Source organism: Podarcis vaucheri (genome assembly GCF_965113315.1).
Source record: "Podarcis vaucheri genome assembly, chromosome: 10".
NCBI classification, from domain to species: domain Eukaryota; kingdom Metazoa; phylum Chordata; class Lepidosauria; order Squamata; family Lacertidae; genus Podarcis; species Podarcis vaucheri.
The window spans coordinates 37294548-37314758 of record NC_138748.1 but is presented as its reverse complement, the minus strand read 5'-3'; the positions used below and the strand labels follow the sequence as shown (position 1 = coordinate 37314758).

Genomic DNA, 20211 nt, shown 5'->3' with positions numbered 1-20211 from the left:
TGCTGGGTTTTGCTCAACAAAATGAAGCAGTCCTAACCACAATGCAACACAAAGGAGAAGCAGCTGAGGGGGAACTATAGGCACAGTTTAGGGCAGGCATGGCCAAACTTGGCCCTCCAGCTGTTTTGGGACTACAATTCCCATCATTCCTGACCACTGGTCCTGTTAGTTAGGGATGATGGGAATTGTAGTCCCAAAACAGCTGGAGGGCCAAGTTTGGCCGTGCCTGGTTTAGGGATAATAGAGTGGCAGTGAATCAGGAAGGTTAGAGGCAGGGATAGGTAGAAAATACTTTAATGATTACTGCAGAATTAAAACAAAAGGTGTTGTTCATTAGAGAATGAACTTCATTTATATTGATGAATCAGTTTTCAGCTGCACTCTTATGAACATGTATCTGGGAGTAAGTGCCTTTGAAAACAATTCTCAGTAAGCATGCTGTGGATTGCGGTGTTAGCCAGTGCAGATATTGGCTCCTTTCTTTGCCATCAAAATCTGAATTCTTTTTTACTTAAATCAGTTCACAGATCCGGCGTGAACTGCACGTCATTCCATCCTTCTGGCAACTATCTCCTCACAGCTTCCAGCGACAGTACTGTTAAGATTTTGGATCTTTTAGGAGGAAGGCTTTTGTACACGCTTCATGGGCATGAGGTAGCATGTTCTCTCTTCTACCCTCTTGCTTGTTTGGGCTTCTGAGGACCACCTCATACATTGCTGCTTTCTTGCAAGACATAATTGTTTCGAATGGAAATACAGAGTTACTGGAATGTGAAAAGTATGGCAATGTATGTGCCTGGGCTGTGAATACAACTGTTCAGCAAACTTAGCAAACACAAAATGTTTAACAGGTGTATCTTTGGCTGTTTTACTTCACATTTACAATAAAACTGATTTCCTACACTGAATTAAGGCTAAGAGAACTGAACTGAGTTACAGAGGCCTGGTTCACACATCAAGTGAAGCCAAAGGGAAGATAAAGTTTGGTTTAATGTGAATGAGCAGTGTGCTGGTGCAGGCTGCTGATTCTGCAGGCACATCGCTTCCGCTGAGAAACAGAACTGGGCTTAATCATTTATTCAATTTCTATCCTACTTAGTGGCCTGGATTTCACCAACCTGGTGCCCTCTATGTTTTTTGGACTCCCTGTCACACCAGCCACAGCCAGCCATGACTGCATTAGTTCACACAGGACTTGAGAGATGAGCCACTATCACAGGGATGCAGCCACCGTACAATTTGGACTGGTATCTGCTCAGCTTGAAACAGTCCTGAGACAGCCTAAACAGAGTTGGAGGGATAGAAAAAGTGAAGCTGGGTGTTATCAGTGTGTTTATCTGAGCTTCTGATTTGTATGCAGTCTTGCTCAGTTCTGTATATCTTTTGAAACAGGCCTAGAGCTAGAATGAAGCTCAGTAGGACTTCACAGGGGATAGGGTAATGAACATCATACGTGTTTTATATTTTTGTTTCAAAGGGAGCAAAAGGCCATGCTAATGAATGGCTAACAATGTTATGGCCCCAATGTAAACTGCATTGTAGAAAAGGAGAGGGGCTTAAATTTCTGCCTGTGACACAGGCAATATTAATCAAAAATTTCAATTTTTTTTGCTTTGAGTTGTCAAGTTGAAATGAGACATCAACCTCAAACGTTTAAAGCTTCCCTTCAGATGTCTTCTAAAAATCATATAGTTGTTTATCTCTTTGACATCTGATGGGAGGGTGTTCCACAGTGTGGACACAACTGCCTAGAAGGCCCTCTGGTTCTCTGTCCTTTCACTTCTCACTGTGAAGGCCAGAAGGCCCTCAGCACTAGACCTCAGTGTCCGGGCTGAATGATGGGATCAGAGGCACTCCTTCAAGTACACAGGAATGGGAAAGGTGATGGGCAAGAAAAGGCTAGGCATTATTATGGAGGGGAGGAGGAAAATATATTAAAATTATAAACACTATGAAGTCTTTTAATTTTATTTTTAATCTGGCTTCTTTTCTTCTTTTTGACTAGGGACCTGTTCTCTCTGTAGCCTTTTCAAAAGGTGGAGAAACATTCGTCTCTGGTGGTGTGGATGCACAGGTTTGTTAAATATTTTGATTTCTTAACGTAAAACATAATTTTATTAGATGCTCTAAACAATTAAGAGTTTACTGTGTTTTATTAATACTTTCTTAACAGTCTTACTGACATTATTATAATTTGAGCCCCTGCCCCTTTGTTTGCGCATCTGCGAGGTCTTGCCTTGAGATGCCTCCCTGCCTAAGAGAGGCAAAGTACCGTATTTTTCGCCCCATAAGACGCACCGGCCCATAAGACGCACCTAGTTTTTTTGGGGGGGAAATAAAGGGGAAAAATTTATTTTTCCCCCAGGTGCGCTCCGCTAATCCCGAAGCTTGGGGCGTGCGGAGCTCAGCACGACCCAAGCTTCTGGGTGCCGGCAAGGTCTCCGCTAGCTGTGGGAGAGCCGGGCGCCTCTCCCAGGGCTAGCGGACAGCTGCGCTAATCCTGAAGCTTGGGGTGTGCGGAGCTCAGCGCGCCCCAAGCTTCTGGGTGTCGGCAAGCAGTCCGCTAGCCCTGGGAGAGCCGCGCGGCTCTCCCAGGGCTAGCGGACCGCTGCGCTAATACAGAAGCTTGGGGCGTGCTGAGCTCAGTGCGCCCCAAGCTTCTGGGTGCCGGCAAGGTCTCCGCTAGCTGTGGGAGAGCCGGGCGCCTCTCCCAGGGCTAGCGGACCGCTGCGCTAATACAGAAGGTTGGGGCGTGCTGAGCTCAGCGCGCCCCAAGCTTCTGGGTGCCGGCAAGCAGTCCGCTAGCCCTGGGAGAGCCGCGGAGCTCTCCCAGGGCTAGCGGACCGCTGCGCTAATACAGAAGCTTGGGGCGTGCGGAGGTCAGCGCGCCCCAAGCTTCTGGGTGCAGGCAAGCTCTCCGCTAGCCCTGGGAGAGCTGGGTCTCCCACAGCTAGCGGATAGCTTCCTGAAGCCTGGAGAGCGAGAGGGGTCTGTGCGTACCGACCCCCCTCGCTCTCCAGGCTTCAGCGAAAGCCTGCATTCGCCCCATAAGACGCACCCACATTTCCCCTTCATTTTTGGAGGGGGAAAAGTGCGTCTTATAGGGCGAAAAATACGGTAGCTTGCAGTGTCTCTCCTGTGTCCTTGTGCCAAATGTAAGGACCGCAAAACCAAAAAAGTAAGTGTGAGTTAAACCTCAGTCAATATTTTTATTTATGACTTTTTACAGGTGTTGTTCTGGAAAACAAACTTTGATGCGTTTGAATACAAGAAAGTTCTTAAAAATCACATGCGGAAATTACATGGGGATGAACCCCCTCACCTTCTTGATATTTACCCTCGATCACCTCATCGCCATGATGCAAAACCACAATCTGTTGAGGTAAACATTATGGCTTCTAACATCTAACTATTCACAAGTTAACAAGTAGTTGCCTGCAAGTGAGACCTGCAGCAAAATATTGCTTCCTGGAATGTCAGCCAACCAGTCTCACTTCCAGGCTATTCCATTCCATTCCCTCTCAATCTACTCTTTTGCTCTTCTACAGACCCTGAGGTTTTATATGGTCCATTTCCCCATGTTCCTAAATAAGCCCAACAAAAACTAGCTTGTTATCAAATCAGTAAAGAATTAATGTGTTCACTCAGTAACTCAGATCTGTAATCATTGAATCAGTCCCAGCACAGACCCCAATATTCACCCCTCCCTTTAATGCAGAAATGTACATCAGTTCAAGTCTGGTTTTTTCCTTTTGAAAATAATTTTTATTTGGTTTTACAAAAAGAAAGTTATAACAATACCAAATGAATGTCCACATTTTGAGATTTCTCTGAATCTCCTGACTCCCCCCCCCCCATTCCCTCCTTGGGTCTTAGTGTCAACATTTTCAACTTCATATAATTTCGTGATCCATGTTTTGTATCTGCCCATATTGTCCATAGTGATTGTTACATTACAAGTGTTATTAAAATTCTGCTAATGTTTTCATCTGCTTACAGTGGCCTCCTAGATATATTACAATTTTCCCCCATTATTTTTTTAAGTTTTTGTCTTCTTGATTCCTGAGCTTTCTGGTCGGTTTTGCCACTTTGGCGCAGTCCACCAGCTTAGTTTGCCATTCCTCTTTGGTCGGGACTTTGTCTTCTTTCCATCTCTGGGTTAGTAGCATCCGCACAGCTGTCGTCACATACAAGTCTTTTCTGGTCCTTTGGGATGTCAGTACCTATAATTCCTAATAAAAAAAGGTTCTGGTTTTTTAAAATAAAAGTTATTTTAAACATTTTTTCATTTCATTATATATCATTTCCCAGAATGCTTTTATTACTTTACATGACCACCACATATGGTAAACGGTTCCTTCTTTTTCTTTACATTTCCAGCAGGTATTTGTACTTGTCTTATACGTTTTTGCTAACTTAGGTAAAGGTACCCCTCACCGTTAGGTACAGTCGTGGATGACTATGGGGTTGCAGCGTTCATCTCACACTATAGGCCGAGGGAGCCGGCGTTTGTCCACAGTCTTTCCAGGTCATGTGGCCAGCATGACTAAGCCGCTTCTGGCGAACCAGAGCAGAGCATGGAAATGCTGTTTACCTTCCCGCCGGAGTGGTACCTATTTATCTACTTGCACTTTGACATGCTTTCAAACTGCTAGGTGGGCAGGAGCTGGGACCAAGCTAACTTAATAGAAGTCAAATAGATTGGTACATATCTTTATCAACTAAATAAATATTTGTGCACAGGTATAGACAGAGAAGGACAGAAATACATGCAGACATGCAAAAAGAAGGGATACAGTGAAAGGCAGTCACCATAATTGTTGGGTTTATTAAGTATTCCATTAATGAAAAATAACACCTTTTAATATGGCTATTCTATATTTACCAACTGTAGATGGTTTATAATACTCTCAGTCATCTTCTTGGTGCCCAGGAATAATGCTGATAGGCCATGTCATGTTATCATTGTATCATCATCCAAGATTCTGTACAGTATAGGATAGCTCTATATCATGGGTAGGCAAACTAAGGCCCAGGGGCCAAATCCGGCCCAACCACCTTCTAAATCTGGCCCACGAACCGTCCAGGAACCAGTGTGTTTTTACATGAGTAGAATGTGTCCTTTTATTTAAAATGCATCTCTGCGTTATTTGTGAGGCCTGCCTGGTTTTTACGTGAGTAGAATGTGTGCTTTGATTTAAAATACATTTCTGGGTTATTTGTGGGGCATAGGAATTCGTTCATTCCCCCCCCCAAAAAAAATAGTCCGCCCCCCCCAAGGTCTGAGGGACAGTGGACCCCTCCCCCGCTGAAAAAGTTTGCTGACCCCTGCTCTATATGCTTTCCATAAAAAAATTAAATCAATAGTTGTCATCTAAGGCAAACAGACACTAGATGGCACTAAAATTTAAGAATAGTTTGCACAGCCAGTATGAAATATTTTTTTTTCCCAGAATGAATATGTTTTTAAATACTGGAAATGTCACACTGTGTCCCATAGTTTCAATCTTACCTGGGCAATATATGTGATGAAGGACCAGGATATGGATTACTTTTACAGCCACAGGCAAGAGATTACCATAAAAAGTTCTCCGGGCCTCAGTTTCCTAAACTGTTTAGTTTCCTTCTGCCATCCTTTATTTCAGTGTTTCCCAACCGGTGCCTTGTGTTCCGTGGGAGGGAGGCGGGCGAGTCGGGCGGCGAGAGGCGGGGCGGCGGCGGTGAGCACATGCGGGGCGGCGAGCGAGCTCCCTCCCACATCCCATCGCCGCTCGCTTCGGCCGGCCTACTGGAGGAAGGCGCGAAAACCTCGCACATGCGCAGGCCTTCCGCCTGCGACAGCCCAGTAGGCCGGCCGAAGCGAGCGGCGATGGGATGTGGGAGGGAGCTCGCTCACCGCCCCGCGTGTGCTCGCCGCCCGACTCGCCCGCCTCCCTCCCACGGCACACCAGCCTACCTCCGTGGGAGGGAGGCGGGCGAGTCGGGCGGCGAGAGGCGGCGAGGAGAGGCCGCCCAGCGCGGGGCTCTCGCCGTCTGCCTGCCTGGCTGCCTGCGAGCTCGGCGGGCAGCGCTTCCGTCCGCAGCGCCCGCCTCGCAGCTCTCATTCCCTGCCCCTGCCAAAGCTCACCCAGCCAAGCCGCGCTCTCCTTCCTGCCTCGCTTTGCTGCCTCCTCCCCCCCCACCCCCAAAGCTTGGAGGTTCCCCGGCAGGAAGGAGGGAACTTAATCCTCTCCAAGGGCTGCGGAAAACAGACATGCAAATGGGGGCTTGCCAGCTCTTCAAGCGCCGCTGGCTTTATTCGGGAATTACCGCCCGCCGAGCCCGGTAACGCTGACAGGCCGAGCCGCGGGGCTTGGCAGCGCAGCCGGCAGAGTGTGAAAGGGCGGCCGCCACGCGCCGGGCAAGGCGAGACTCGACGGGGAGGACACCGGCAGCAGCGCCCCCCCCAGAAACCCGCTCAGGGCAGGTAATTCACAGAGAGTGGACAGAAGGAAGCCTTAAAGGGCTTCAGCCTCCCAGAGTGGTGGGGAATAATAATAATAATAATAATAATAATAATAATAATAATAATAATAATAATAGTAATAAAAAAATTGACAGGTGGTGTTTTTCTAGGTGAGGGGGTGGGGACTGTAATAACAAAAAAATCAGCTGTATAACAACCGCTGTTTTGCAATGAGGAATTGCAAATAAGGAAGATCAAAAGGAGAATGTTTTTTTGGGGGGGGACTCTCTTCCTCTTCCTCCTCCTCCTCTCGTTCTTGCTCCTCTTCCTGGCAAAAGGGCTGCTGAGACCCCTTCTCTCTTGGGTGCCGGTGGGTGCTGTGACGTTGACGCTGCTGTGGCAAGTGCCTTTACTTAGCAGAGTGCATTCCCCTTTACACAGGAGGGGAGGGGGAAAAATTGAAACTTACACTTTCGTGCGTCCCTCCCGGCGCGACGCTGCGCGCTGACGTCACGGGACTGTAATGGTGGTGTGCCTCGAGATTTTTTTCATCAAACAAGTGTGCCTTTGCCCAAAAAAGGTTGGGAAACACTGCTTTATTTTGCAGACACATGCACACACCAGTTTTGTAAAACTGTTTTAAATCTGGTGACTTGGAAAAGAGAGTTGAAATTGCTTTATGATCCAGAAGCTGCTAACATTTGGAAGCTTTGGTGGGTACCAAATGCCTTAGCCCCTCTCCTGACAAGTTAAATGGAGACAGGAGCACATGGACCCTGTTTGGCAGTTATCCAGAAGCTACTGCACTAGATTCCTCTAGGCTTTGTGAGGCCTTGCTTGAAGTCCCATCCATGGAAGAAGTTGAAACAATGTCAGGATTGAATGGGGCTTTCCAGGCCGATTGCTGCACTGATAGTGAGGTGTGCATCTGCACATAATTGTTGATGTTTAAAATTTTATGTTAGCAAGCTTTTTAAAGGTTTTGATGTGACAGAGGGATATTTTAACATCATGTCATTGATTGTGACTGATCTGTTCTTGACTGTCTCAGATATATTTTAGTGTGATTTTAGGATGCTTTGTCACGGTGAGAGTCCTGCTGTTAGCACTCTGCATTTGTGGATAAGGCTTCCAACAGACATTTTTTTACTTACCGTTTTTAAAAGAAGTAAGAATGTGGCTTATAACTAGTAATTGCTCAAAACACCTTGAGGAGAAATCCAGTTACCTTGGCAGAAACCAAGCCATACAGAAGAAGATTGTGCTGTTTGTAAATGGCTGCTACTAACTGAGATTACTAGTTGAGATTCCTACATTAAAGGGGGTCCCTTCCAACTCTGCAATTCTGTGATTTTGATACACATTTAATAGTTTGACAAGGAGAATATTATCTTGACATGTGGTCTTTGAGGGTTTCATCCTGTGTCCATTTTCTGTAGCTGAAACAATCATAATATTTTCAACTCTGATTTTCAACAGATAGATCCCAGCTACGACGTCACAGATATGCAAACACTTGACCCTCCTGTCGTAGATATTACCTCACCTTCTGTTTTACTGGTAAGTTTTCCAAGGATGAATTACAAACTAAAATATAATCCAAACATTGATTCTAATACTTTTTTTTAATCCAGAGCAATTAAAAAGCTGTACATATGTTTGGATAGGGTTGACTTCCAAATCCTGCACAGCATCTGGTACTCATGCCTTATTTATTTAATTACAGCCAAATTACAAGGGTATCCAACACTACAGATTACCTTATGTCCAAAGGCTCTCCTTCTGTTTTGATGTTGCTGCTTCCTAAATACTTTGACTTCCGAAGTCCATGCCTCATCAACTATATATTTCAAACATTGGGTGTATTATTTTCAGATTTCTTCTTATGTGTTTTTTGTAGACCATCACCAATATATGCTGCATGCTAGAGTTTTTGATTCAGCCCTGTGAGACTGTTGCCAAAGATGCCAGGGCAAGAGCTGTTGGTGGCTACTCTGGCTCAATGAACTACAAGTACAGTGGTACCTCAGGTTACAGACGCTTCAGGTTGCAGACGCTTCAGGTTACAGACTCCGCTAACCCAGAAATAGTACCTCGGGTTAAGAAGTTTACCTCAGGATGAGAACAGAAATCACGTGGCGGCAGCGCAGCAGTAGCAGGAGGCCCCATTAGCTAAAGTGGTACCTGAGGTTAAGAACAGTTTCAGGTTAAGAACGGACCTCCGGAACGAATTAGGTTCTTAACCCGAGGTACCACTGTAAAGATCTGCTCCACTTTTCTGGGTGAGACCTCCCCTTTGTATACTGCAGCTAGGGAGTATTTTCTTGACCAAAGGTGTCACTTTGAAAAGACAAATAATAGTTCAGTATATGTTATAGCAACCAATAGATCCTAGAGATCTAGAATATGTGTTCTGAAATTAAGTGAAAATGTGCACCACTGTGTTGTTCATTAATAGTCTTTACCAAGCGCTTTGTGTGAAAGGAGGATTCCTTTGTTGCTGCATTAACACCTCAGTGACTCTGTGGGATTTGGGCATAGACGCTCACTCTGTATTGCTTTCCTATAGTACATTCATAGGGTATTTTACTTGTGAACTGTGACATCCTGCCTCCATCACCAATTCTCTCCTTCACACCTTCTCATTTCCCCCATTTTTCTGGGAATCTAAGCTGTGACCATTATTCTCACAGCTGATTCTGGGGCATATATAAAATTCCTCACAGCCATCACGAACAACTGCTTCCTTCCTCTTCCTGTGGAAAAGCAACATTCTCTGAGAGCTGTACCCTGAGGAATGCAGAAACAGCGGCAGGCCTTTCACACAGGAAATTACTACTCTAGCACTCTCAGAAAGTGCTTCTGTCACTTGGACTGTCTGCCCATAATGAGCTTCCTGCTGACCTACAAGATGATTTACTACTGATCTCAATGCCTTTGCCAGTCTATAAGCATAACCAGCGGCTAATGAAGCTGGCAATCAGCAGTTCTGTAAATCTGTAACTGCCCTGCTTTAACGTTGAATGTGGTAGGCATACATATCTTTGGCCGAGCTTGTTCAGATTCCATCAAGTATGGTTAGGTAGCAAATTGTGCCTGCTTTCCAAAGTGGAAAATATTGTTGCGAATCACGGAACATTTACAAACAATTTTACTTTTTAACATTAAATGTAAATGATTTCTTTTTTAAGCATTCAATGCCTATAGCACAAATAGTTGAAACAGGACACAGAAGGCTTCCATCAGTCATCTTGATGTGCCCCATTGAAATGAAAGGAAGTCACAGAGAAGCAGTGCTGTATCTGAATCTGGAGCATTGCCCTTGCCCTATTTGTATAGTTAACTCTGTTAGGAATATTTGTAAGGCCCATTTTTCTGGGGAAATTGAAGCATGAGCCTCTGCACAACAGTCCAGGCTTTCCTCTTCAGTAACAATAGTACAGTACCCTACCTAGGTAAAGGTAAAGGGACCCCTGACCATTAGGTCCAGTCGTGGATGACTCAGGGGTTGCGGCGCTCATCTCGCTTTACTGGCTGAGGGAGCTGGTGTTTGTCTGCAGACAGCTTCCTGGTCATGTGGCCAGCATGACAAAGCCGCTTCTGGCAAACCAGAGCAGTGCATGGAAACACTGTTTACCTTCCCGCCAGAGCGGTACCTATTTATCTACTTGTACTTTGACGTGATTTCGAACTGCTAGGTTGGCAGGAACAGGGACTGAGCAACAGGAGCTCACCCTGTCGTGGGGATTCGAACCGCCAACCTTCTGATCAGCAAGCCCTAGGCTCTACCCACACATAATGGGGTGGTGGTTGATAGATGGGTGGTGATAAGGGAAATGACCATGCCACTGCAGAATAACCATGTGTATGTCTGCCTGCCTGCTCTCCTTTTGGAAATCTTAGATATATGTGCATTACACACCGCATAGAGAGTGCACAGCCTTCAGATAACTTAAAAATGAGTAGGATATAGCTGAGCCAAGGATAAATGTCACACACATGATGGGGAGTGGGAGGTCCATCCCCCCCAGTCGTTGCAAATTATGCCACCAAAAACACCCATCCCCTGAAAATGGGCACAGTCAAAACAGGAATGTGTGTGTTGTCTTGACCTACAAGCGTGGGCGCAGCTGGGAGCGGGAGAGGGGCAGCTGCCTCCTCCATCAATATAATTCAATAAAAATACATAGCAAACTGAGGTTCTGCTCCCCCCAACAAAAGGCCTGCCCCCCAAACAAAAATCCTGGCTACGCCCACGCCTACAAGATGCAAAAACCTGTTGCATTCCCGCCTTGTTCATGTTCCAGCTAAAGCTGAGCACTTTAACAGAACGATTCTATGCCCGTTTTCCTCTGAAGTCAACCGATTGAAATCAGCATGGCAGTTTAAACTCTCTGGCTGGATTGTGTCCCTATGTTAAGAATGCAGCCTTGAGGAAAGACATGCAGTTTGGTAAATGAGAGACATGCACTTGTTTGAAGGCCAAAAGGCTCTTGGAATCTAAGAGGGTTCCCCTCCACACACACACACACACACACACACTGTGGTGTTATGAGGGATGTGGGAGAGAGTGGTAAGATTCTGGGTCACGATAAAGCTAAGGCATAGAAATTCAGTGGTTCTAGAGTAGGGCCGTAATTACAATTGAAAACTGGTTCAGACAAACTGCAATCTTTTATGGTGTAGCAGGAAAGAAACCAAGCTGAGCCTGTGAATCTGGAGGTGCTGGATTCAAATCTTGCCTCTGGCTCAAAAGTCACCAGGGGTTTGACAGACCTACATCAAAGCAGAAGCTAACAAAGCTTTTAGATTCTGAAGGGTGACCTTTCCCTTGCTGTCACTCTCCAGATGCCATGCATACCTGACCCTGTAGTGGATGCTCATTTCCTCAACACACTATTGTCTTCCCCAGGCCTCTGAAGAGCTATCTGCTATTTGCAAATTTATGCCTTCAAAGAAACACATGTTTAAATTGCTTTTCATAAAGAAAGCTTGTACAATCTAGAAAACGTCACCTGTGATATCTCAGGCACCGAGATAGTCGGTGCTCTTCACTGTCCCTTGTCCTTCAGACTAGCAGAACTTGTTTCTCCTGAGTTTAGTCCCACACATGACAACAATATGTGTGCTTTCCATCATAGAGTTGCAGTGTTTTGGTAATGTTTTGTAGTGTTTCGCAGAGTCACAGTGTTTTTGTAAAGTTTTCCTTCTCCTTGTGCCTTATTGTTTGCCCATCTCCATCTTGCCCTCCCACAATTTGCAATAAGGTTAGTATTGTTGCTCCCAGTCTTACTGAGCTATTGCAAGGTTTAGCAGGATGATTAGATGCAAAACAGTGTGACCATTAAAAATCAATATCTATGCCAAATATTATTTCAACCTACAACAAAATATAACAGCATATCATCTCTTCACCCCACAGTGGTAGTGTTCTGTTCAGAGTACAGTGGTACCTCGGGTTACATATGCTTCAGGTTACAGACTCCGCTAACCCAGAAATAGTGCTTCAGGTTAAGAACTTTGCTTCAGGATAAGAACAGAAATCGTGCTCCGGCGGCGCGGCAGCAGCAGGAGGCCCCATTAGCTAAAGTGTTGCTTCAGGTTAAGAACAGTTTCAGGTTAAGAACGGACCTCTGGAACGAATTAAGTACTTACCGGTAACCCGAGGTACCACTTTACCTTTCTATGAACTGTTACGAACTTGAGCAAACAATTTAACACTCTTCACTCCACCTTTACCTTTTTTAAAAATTTCCAAATGACACTCAACATTCCTTGCTGCTAGATTTTGGTGTGTGTGTGTGTATATATATATATTGCAGCAGAGTGCAGAAAATTAGTCTGGCGAGACTGCTGGTAGCGGGGGGGGGGAAGGAAGAAGCTTAAAGTTTATTATTCCTTGTGAACAAAGCCATTCTGAATACAAGCTTGCATGTGGCCATCATGGAATCATTATGCTAACAAGAGAAGGTCCAACACTCAGCTTTTGTAGCTGGAGTCAGTCCAGGTGCTGCCCTCCCAGGCCAGGTGAGGGAGCAGGTCTTTCAGGACTTGCAACCAAGATGGCTCACTATTAAGAGAGTGTGAAATTGCTCCCTAAGTATTCTCTGTGTTTCAAGTGGACCACAACTTTTGTAAGGAAAGAAAATGTTCAGTCAGCGCTGGTGAACTGCTTAGCTTGGAGTAGATTCCATATATATCAGCTCTGCACGGTTTCAGACTGAAAATCCAGTTGACAAAGATGGTGTATTCATGTGGCATGTCCTCTTGTGCATCAAAGACAAGATAGAGGGAAGGCAGGAAGGAGGAGTAGAGCTTGTTAAACTGTTTTTGGAGAAGGTGCTAGAACTCCACACCAGGAAAGAGATAGGTTGCTCTGCACCTTTGCCAAAAGGCCTCACTATAAGGTCTTAACTATGGTCTGAAAAAACTTGCTGCAAATAAAACTTGGCTCATTTTTATTTTGATAGCAAATAGTGGGAATGTTTCAGCGGTTTTGAGTTATTTGTCCTTCTCATTTTAAGAGCTTCCTGCAGCAGCTGTTTGCAGGGACACTGAAAACCAGCCTTTATGACATTTCTTTACCCCTCTCTGTAGAGATCATATTGTTATTTTTGGCGCCTCTGGTCTTCACAAGAATTTTTGTAGTTTATGAAGGCACTTGTATGCTCTCCTTCCTGAAGCATTTATATTTAGAGTTGACTTCCTGTCAGGGAATTTCTCACCTTTGGGAGCCCAGAGCCTGATGATTTTAGTCTCTGGTGGTGCCCTCTTTCCCCCCCTTTTTTCTTTTTAAACTCAACCTGTTTTGCTGATAGATGAAAATTCAGCTTGCATTATTAAATGTAAATTAAATTTAGCATATGAAAAGGTCATGGAAAATATTGACTTAATATAAAAATTCAATGTTTTAACATTCATATCTACACAGAAGTATAATTTTATGCAAGTGATTATATGCAACCAATACCTACACGTTGCTCTAATAGAGCACATTTCTTCACTGGGGTAGAAGATGCTTTGTTCTCTCCAATGTCTCATATTTGGGGCATAGCTTGACACTGAAGAGGATGGGACAGGTTAATCAAGCTCACAGAAGTAGTGAATATTGGCATTTCCTGTTGTGCGCATCTGCAGCCCTTGCGCACACCTGTAATAGGCTAGATCTTTTTTCCTGTGTTAAAAATGCTAAGCGAGAACCATTGATTTACAAGCTATTCAGGAAGCTTCCTTTAAGACCATTTGCAGTCTGAAGCACAACACTCATGGGGCTTTCCATATTTCGCACCCCAAACCCAGATCTGTCAAACAGACCATATAGACCCACTTACTGTTCCGATCGACCATGGCTGAAAAGCAGCTGCTATTTAATGCCATTGTAGTTGTGCTAAATATAGCACAGCTGTCAACCTCAGCAAATAAATAAATAAAACCAGCTTCCCCAACCACAGCTGCAAAGGCAGCAACTGGGGAGCTGAGTTTATTTCCCTTGCATATGTTATCATATAATCAAGTTGATGAGGTTTTATTTTTATTTTCTTGTTCTGAAATGACCTGGTGCCCTCCAAAAGCTTGACCAGCTTTATGCTAAATTAGTAATAATAACAAAGTGAGCTGTGAAAATGTTGGGTTCATTAAGGGAGCTGGTAATCCTGTTAGTCTTGCCCCTTGTGGTTTGGGGGGGGTCCCTGCTCTGCCACAGATTTACAGCTCATTCCTAGGGCTTAGGCTGCAAGAATATATGAGGCGACTTCTACTTCTGTCTCCCTGGGAAGCTTTCCTTGAGTACTTCTCCATTCCCTGTTTTATAGAATTAGCCAGGGTACATTTGTGCCAGACTTTGAGCTTCGGTGGATTATGAAGGTGAATAGAAAGCAGTGCACGTTTTAAAAGTTGGTCATGTTCTCTCTCCTCCCCTTCCCCAAAGCAATACAAACTTCCCTGTGTATAACTGCTGTGATGTGCAAGGAGGACTCTTGAGTCCTCTGTTGTCCTGCGCCAAACAATCTTTGTAGTGTAAAGCTAGTAGAAAGATCCTTAGGCTTGGCCTTTTCTTGAATCATAGGATCAGATCAGTCTGTTGAACAAGAAATTGAACATAGTAAAACACCTAACCTTAAGAGAATAGTTCTTAACCACTTCTTTTTTATAAATTGAAATTGTTACTAACATTTTATTATTCTGTATATTCAGGCACTTTTCTGAACTCTGCATCAATCAAGGGAATATGAACTTTAATTGAAAACTCTGTGTTTTACTTCAGAAACTGAGGTGTCCCATCCCTGGGTAACACTGTACAAATGTCAGACATCAGCTAAAAGCCTAAGCTGCTTAGGCTGCAGCCCACCAAGTCTTGCTGCCATTGCAGATTCCAGTAGTTTTGATAGGGTTGCTGGGATGGAATACATAAAACGTATATAGTAATTGCTTTCTTCCACAGTCACATGGGGTGTGTGTGTTACCTGATAGGTTCAAGGTGTGTGTGTGTGTATACACACACACAGTCATACCTTGGAAGTCAAACGGAATCCGTTCCAGAATTCTATTTGACTTCCAAAACATTTGAAAACCAAAGCGCAGCTTCTGAATGGCTGCAGGAAGCTGCTGCAGCCAATCAGAAGCCGCGGATGCCTCGCCGGACGTTCGGCTTCCAAAAGAACATTAAAAAACCGGAACACTCATTTCCAAGTTTTGATTGTTCGGGAGCCAAAATGTTTGAGAACTAGGCTGTTTGAAAACCAAGGTATGATTGTATATGCCTTGAAGATAGAGACCTGCTCTCTCATTCTTTGTAAGGTGTCACGAATTCAGATGGCACTATAATAAAGCTATGGTTGGTTTTGACACTTCAAATGTGTGAAAAAAGTAAGTAATATCAAAGGACTAGAACCAATTGGCTACAAAGGAAGTAATATGGTAGGAGTAATAAATGATTACAAACTGGCTATTTGTATTTATTTTGCTTGAACAAAATTCAATTCAATTATCGTCATCTGGTTTGTGATTTAATAAACTATTAGGCTGTCGAGGAAAATGCATAAGCTTCCTTCCAAACAATGCAGTCAGATATACTGATATTTATTTCTATAATAGCTACTCCTTAAGCATATATCACTGTGAAGATCTAGTTCTTAATGAACTCCCATATTACATATCTAGTCTGTTCTTAAATAAGAGGTAGAGTGTGTGTTTTTCACCTTGCATTCAACAGAGCAATACAAAAAAGTTCAACATCAGAAGGCAAACTGGGAGCTGGCCATCCTATTTTTAAAGTACATGCCTCACCAACGTCATGATTCATTAGAAAGCCTATCTTCAAATCCTTGTTTGTCATGAGATCATTCCTGGTATTCCACAGGAAGCTGTCAGATATGCTTTATGTGTGTGATGTCTGGCCAGAGATTAAATGCAGATGGTTTTTGAGTCGGATAACATGGCATGAACTTTCTCCAGAACGCTATGACTTAGTTTATTTGCAGGCAAAATTCTTACAACTGATATACTTTGGAGTTAAATAGATTCTGTTAAGGATGTGCTTTTGCCTTTGAATTGTACCAGTGTTTGATGTCATTAGCTATATGGCAGATCTGCATGGAATAAATTCCTTCTTGCCTAGATTCAGAGAGAGCAGCACCTGGTCTCTTTGACTAGGCCTGCTTGTTGTATCTGTCAAATGGGAGGGACACTGACTAGAACAAGCTTCGTGCAGGACTGCTGTAGTGAGGTTTTTTCTACGATCAAGCCGTATATCAGTTTTATGGGGGAAAAACAAATAAGAACTTAGCCTTGGTTTAATGTGGAGAAGAGAATTTATTTCTCTGTGATGCTTTGTGATGCTAAATACTTGGCTCTATCTTTTTAGCTTTCATTATTTAAGCTACGGAGAATTCACTTTATGTTCCTTTTATTTCCCATATGTGTTTCAACATATGTACAGAATACCTCTGCCCCCCACCACTACAACCTTGTTTAAGAATAGTCCTGATTTTATTTTATTTTGCATTGGAGTCTGTAATAACCTCAGCCCACTTGGCAGGTTCAGATGTTGCCACACTCAAGACAGGAATCTGCTGAAAACTGCTTCGGTGCAGTAACACTTCTAACTGTGGCTGAGATCTAAAGAGCTACTTTAGGTGGCCCTGAGAGCTTGGGCTTGCCTCGTAGGCCCCTCCAACTCATAAAGAACTTGCTTTGCGGCCTTGGGAACCAACCCTCAAGGGCATGCAATACCAGGCTTCTAATCACTATGTGTTAGTTCAGTCTCATGGTGAGTCTTCCTGCTAGCAGTCACCAGGGAGATTTATTTTGCAAACCACTTCATGATAGTGAAAGGCTACAAGTAAAATACTTCTGGGAGCTTCCAGAACAGCAGAGAATAAAAGAAAAATGAATGCGAGTTATTAAAACTGGTAAGTCCTTTTGGGGAAATGTGAGAGAGAAAAGATGCAGGCTGAGGAGGAACCTCCTCTGTTTTTCCCCGAAAGGGAAAAGAGGATGCTGAATATTTTCAAGCTTACCACCGTCTGCTTTTCCTTTTAATCGAAGACAAAGCCAAGTATGCCTTTAGCTCAACCTTCCATGCAACAAGAGAGAGTGATCATGCAGCAAGATGGAATGAACATCCAAGACATGCAGCAGCATTCAGTTTTATCCTCACCAAGAGCAGCAAGGACAAGTTTGGAAGACGGAAGTAAATACATTGCGCACACCATGGATGAGCCAGTAGGCATTTCTCCAGTTTTGACTAATGCCTTGGAACACATTGTGGAGCAGCTGGATGTTCTTACTCTTGTGAGTAAATCCCCAACACCATTGCATGTACTGGATTGCCTGCAAGTAAATAATAAATCACTAGGCTTCTTGTGAAGCGACAAATAGCCCTGTTCCTACTTCAGGGGCCAGCTGGGCCTTGCGTTTGGTCTAGCAGGACTCTTCCTGTCTCCTTATGCCTCTGGGCCCTCAATTCAACATTTATCTATTTTAAAGATTGACATCAGAAACTTTCTATTCAAAACCTTTCTCAGGTGGGCCAACACAAATGGTAACTCCTTCACAAGTTCATTGACCTGAGGCAGGCTACACTCGGTGTCTCTGCCTCAGCCCTTTGTTGATCATAAATGCATAATAATACTATCTACAGAGTTGTAATAATTACCAATATTATGTTTGTGAAGTAGGACTTTTGATTAGTCAGCGAAAGAAATTGCATATCATATGTCAATGCCAGTATATGTCTTTCTGAGATATTGAAGGAAGTAGAAGCACTTTAAATTTAATAAAAGTTGCTACTCTTTATCAGATGGATATGCCACCATAATTAACATACCTGAGCTAAAATAGTGTCAAAAAAGAAGTTTTCCACAATAAAAAAAATTGCTCAGCCCAACGGATAACAAATTCCTCCCCACCCCAATTAGCAAATGCCTTAGCAGATAGATCTACTGATTTAAAACAAACTGCTTTATATGTGAAGTACTTTGAGCTCCTAGAAAAAATATATCAGCTGCAGAATGAAAACAACAATGGGTGAAATAGATAGAGGATAATTGTATTAGATAAAAGTATGTTATATAAAGCAGTAGGTATAACGTAGGAATAAAATACGTCATTGTGGTAAGGGTGAGAAGTCAAAATTTTAAGAAAAACATATTTGGAAACTTAAGTAAATTTGTAAAACTTGTGAAAAGAAAAAAAAATATGACCAAGAAAAAGAAAAAAAATACATCCTTTAATCATTTTTTTTATTGTCGATGTAATTAAGGTCTATCAGAGCATTACCCAATTTCTACTGGTACCCGAGAAACACAGAACGTGTCTTACATGGTGTGTTCAGATCCACAAAAACTTGCTCAACACTTCTCAGTAACACCATTCCTATCAATTTAATGTGTTCCACAATAGAGTGGAGAATATATTTGAAAGCAGATATCACTGAAAAGTTGGATTCTGATACAACAAAGTATTTCAGACATTTGTGATGTCCATCCAAGCCCTTGCTGAAGTCCCTTCATAACTCACAATATTTACGTGCCAAGACCTGAGGACCCCCTGAGAAGGCGCTTCCAAGGGTACGGAGGGGTGTGTCACTCATTCTTCCCCAGCTGCAGTCTCCACATCACATGCCTTACCTGCAGCTGTTCAGGGCTGCACCTGTTTGGGGGAAGGGAGAGATTTGGAAAAACCCTGGCGTGTGTGCAGAACGTCTCATGTGGCCCTGTGGGTATCAGCTTTGAAAGGGGAACTCTCAACACTTTAGTTTCCAGAGTTATAGAAGCTGGAGGCTTTATTCTCCGAATCAATACTCTAGTCTGATACAACTGAATACATAGCACATACAGGGATGCTCTGCCAGGGGAAAAAAAAGGATTTTAGAGTTCTTCTCCAATAGTTGGTTTTATTTTGATGCCGAGACCATGATGTGTTTAGCACGGCAAAAAAACCCATGTATTTTTAAAGTTTCCGTGAGCTACTGAAATGGTGGAATATCTGAATCAAATCTTGCTGTTCTCTGGTTTCTTTAGTGTATTAAGAGAAGTTATTTTGTAAATAAAACATTACGATCAATAACAAGCACTTGTTGCCCTGTTCTCCTAACAGACTGTCTCAATCTTGGAGCAGCGCCTGACTTTGACGGAAGATAAACTGAAAGAGTGCTTAGAGAACCAAGAGAAACTGTTACACTCTGTCAGAGATTGAAAATAAACAATGCAAATGCATTCTCAGGAAGACAAAACAGTGACATGAAGCAAATAAAATGTGCCTCTTTGGTGTAAGTGATTTCCCTAAAAATCATTGATAACATTTTGAACATGTAATTTTGTGTGTGTGCATTTATTAAATATATATTTGTGTTTTTTCTGAATATCCAATCTGTTTTCTGATATTTGCCCATCCTTTACATGCTGAGCACAGTTCAAAACTCTGCTGATCTCCAGTGTGCATGTTCTCCAGGTGCCGGCACAGTCTCTGCCCCATTCATTTACCATTTATCATGGTGCAACATCTTGTTGATGTATGTAGGGCATTCCTTAACTCACAGGAAAAACGAGGTTGCATCTTGCAGCAAAAGGTGCCATAGTCTATACCCAGCATTGTCAGGTAGGAAACCCTGGGAAGCCATTGCTAGTCAATACTGAGCTAGATGCATGAGCAGATCTGAGTTAGGATAAGACAGGGGTCAGCAAACTTTTTCAGCAGGGGGCCGGCCCACTGTCCCCCTTGTAGAGGGCCGGACTATATTTTGGAGGGGGGGAAATGAATGAATGCCCCACAAATAACCCAGAGATGTATTTTAATTAAAAGGACACATTCTACTCATGTAAAAACACACCGATTCCCGGACTGTCTGCGGGCTGGATTTAGACGGTGATTGGGCCGGATCCGGCCCCTGGGCCTCAGTTTGCCTAGCTATGGTATAAGAGCAGGAACAATGTGGCATGCAAGAATGCTGCAGTGACATCATTTCTGCACCAAATAAAGTGTTTTCTCTTTCCCCTTGTCTGCCTTAAAGAGGAGCAAAATAAGAGAAGACTTCATACCAGGTTGTTAGCTGGAACATTGGCCATAACTCTTGCTTCCCCAAATTTCTTTCATTCCCCTAATGATTAAACTATTCAAGAGGAACTGGATAAATGGTCTTTAATTCAAGGATAATTATTGCACATAGGGTCAACAGAAAAGAGCTTGGGCTGGGCGCCACCAGACTAAAAGGAGCTTGCCTGGAAAGGCTATACAAGTTGCATGGAAACCATACTCACTGACTGCAG

General features: G+C 43.5%; 1 protein-coding gene across 2 annotated transcripts in view; it reads left to right on the top strand.

Annotated features, from left to right (window-relative positions):
- Positions 1-19260, top strand: part of POC1B (POC1 centriolar protein B) — a 30412-nt gene extending 11152 nt beyond the window's left edge. For both annotated transcript variants that reach the window (XM_082241010.1, XM_082241011.1), the window contains 6 exons: positions 521-654; positions 2006-2074; positions 3230-3382; positions 7925-8005; positions 16991-17236; positions 19043-19260. In XM_082241010.1, the coding sequence (XP_082097136.1) occupies positions 521-654; positions 2006-2074; positions 3230-3382; positions 7925-8005; positions 16991-17236; positions 19043-19141 (782 nt within the window). In that variant the 3' untranslated portion in view covers positions 19142-19260. The remainder of the gene's footprint in view (positions 1-520; positions 655-2005; positions 2075-3229; positions 3383-7924; positions 8006-16990; positions 17237-19042) is intronic.
- Positions 19261-20211: the final 951 nt, after the last annotated feature.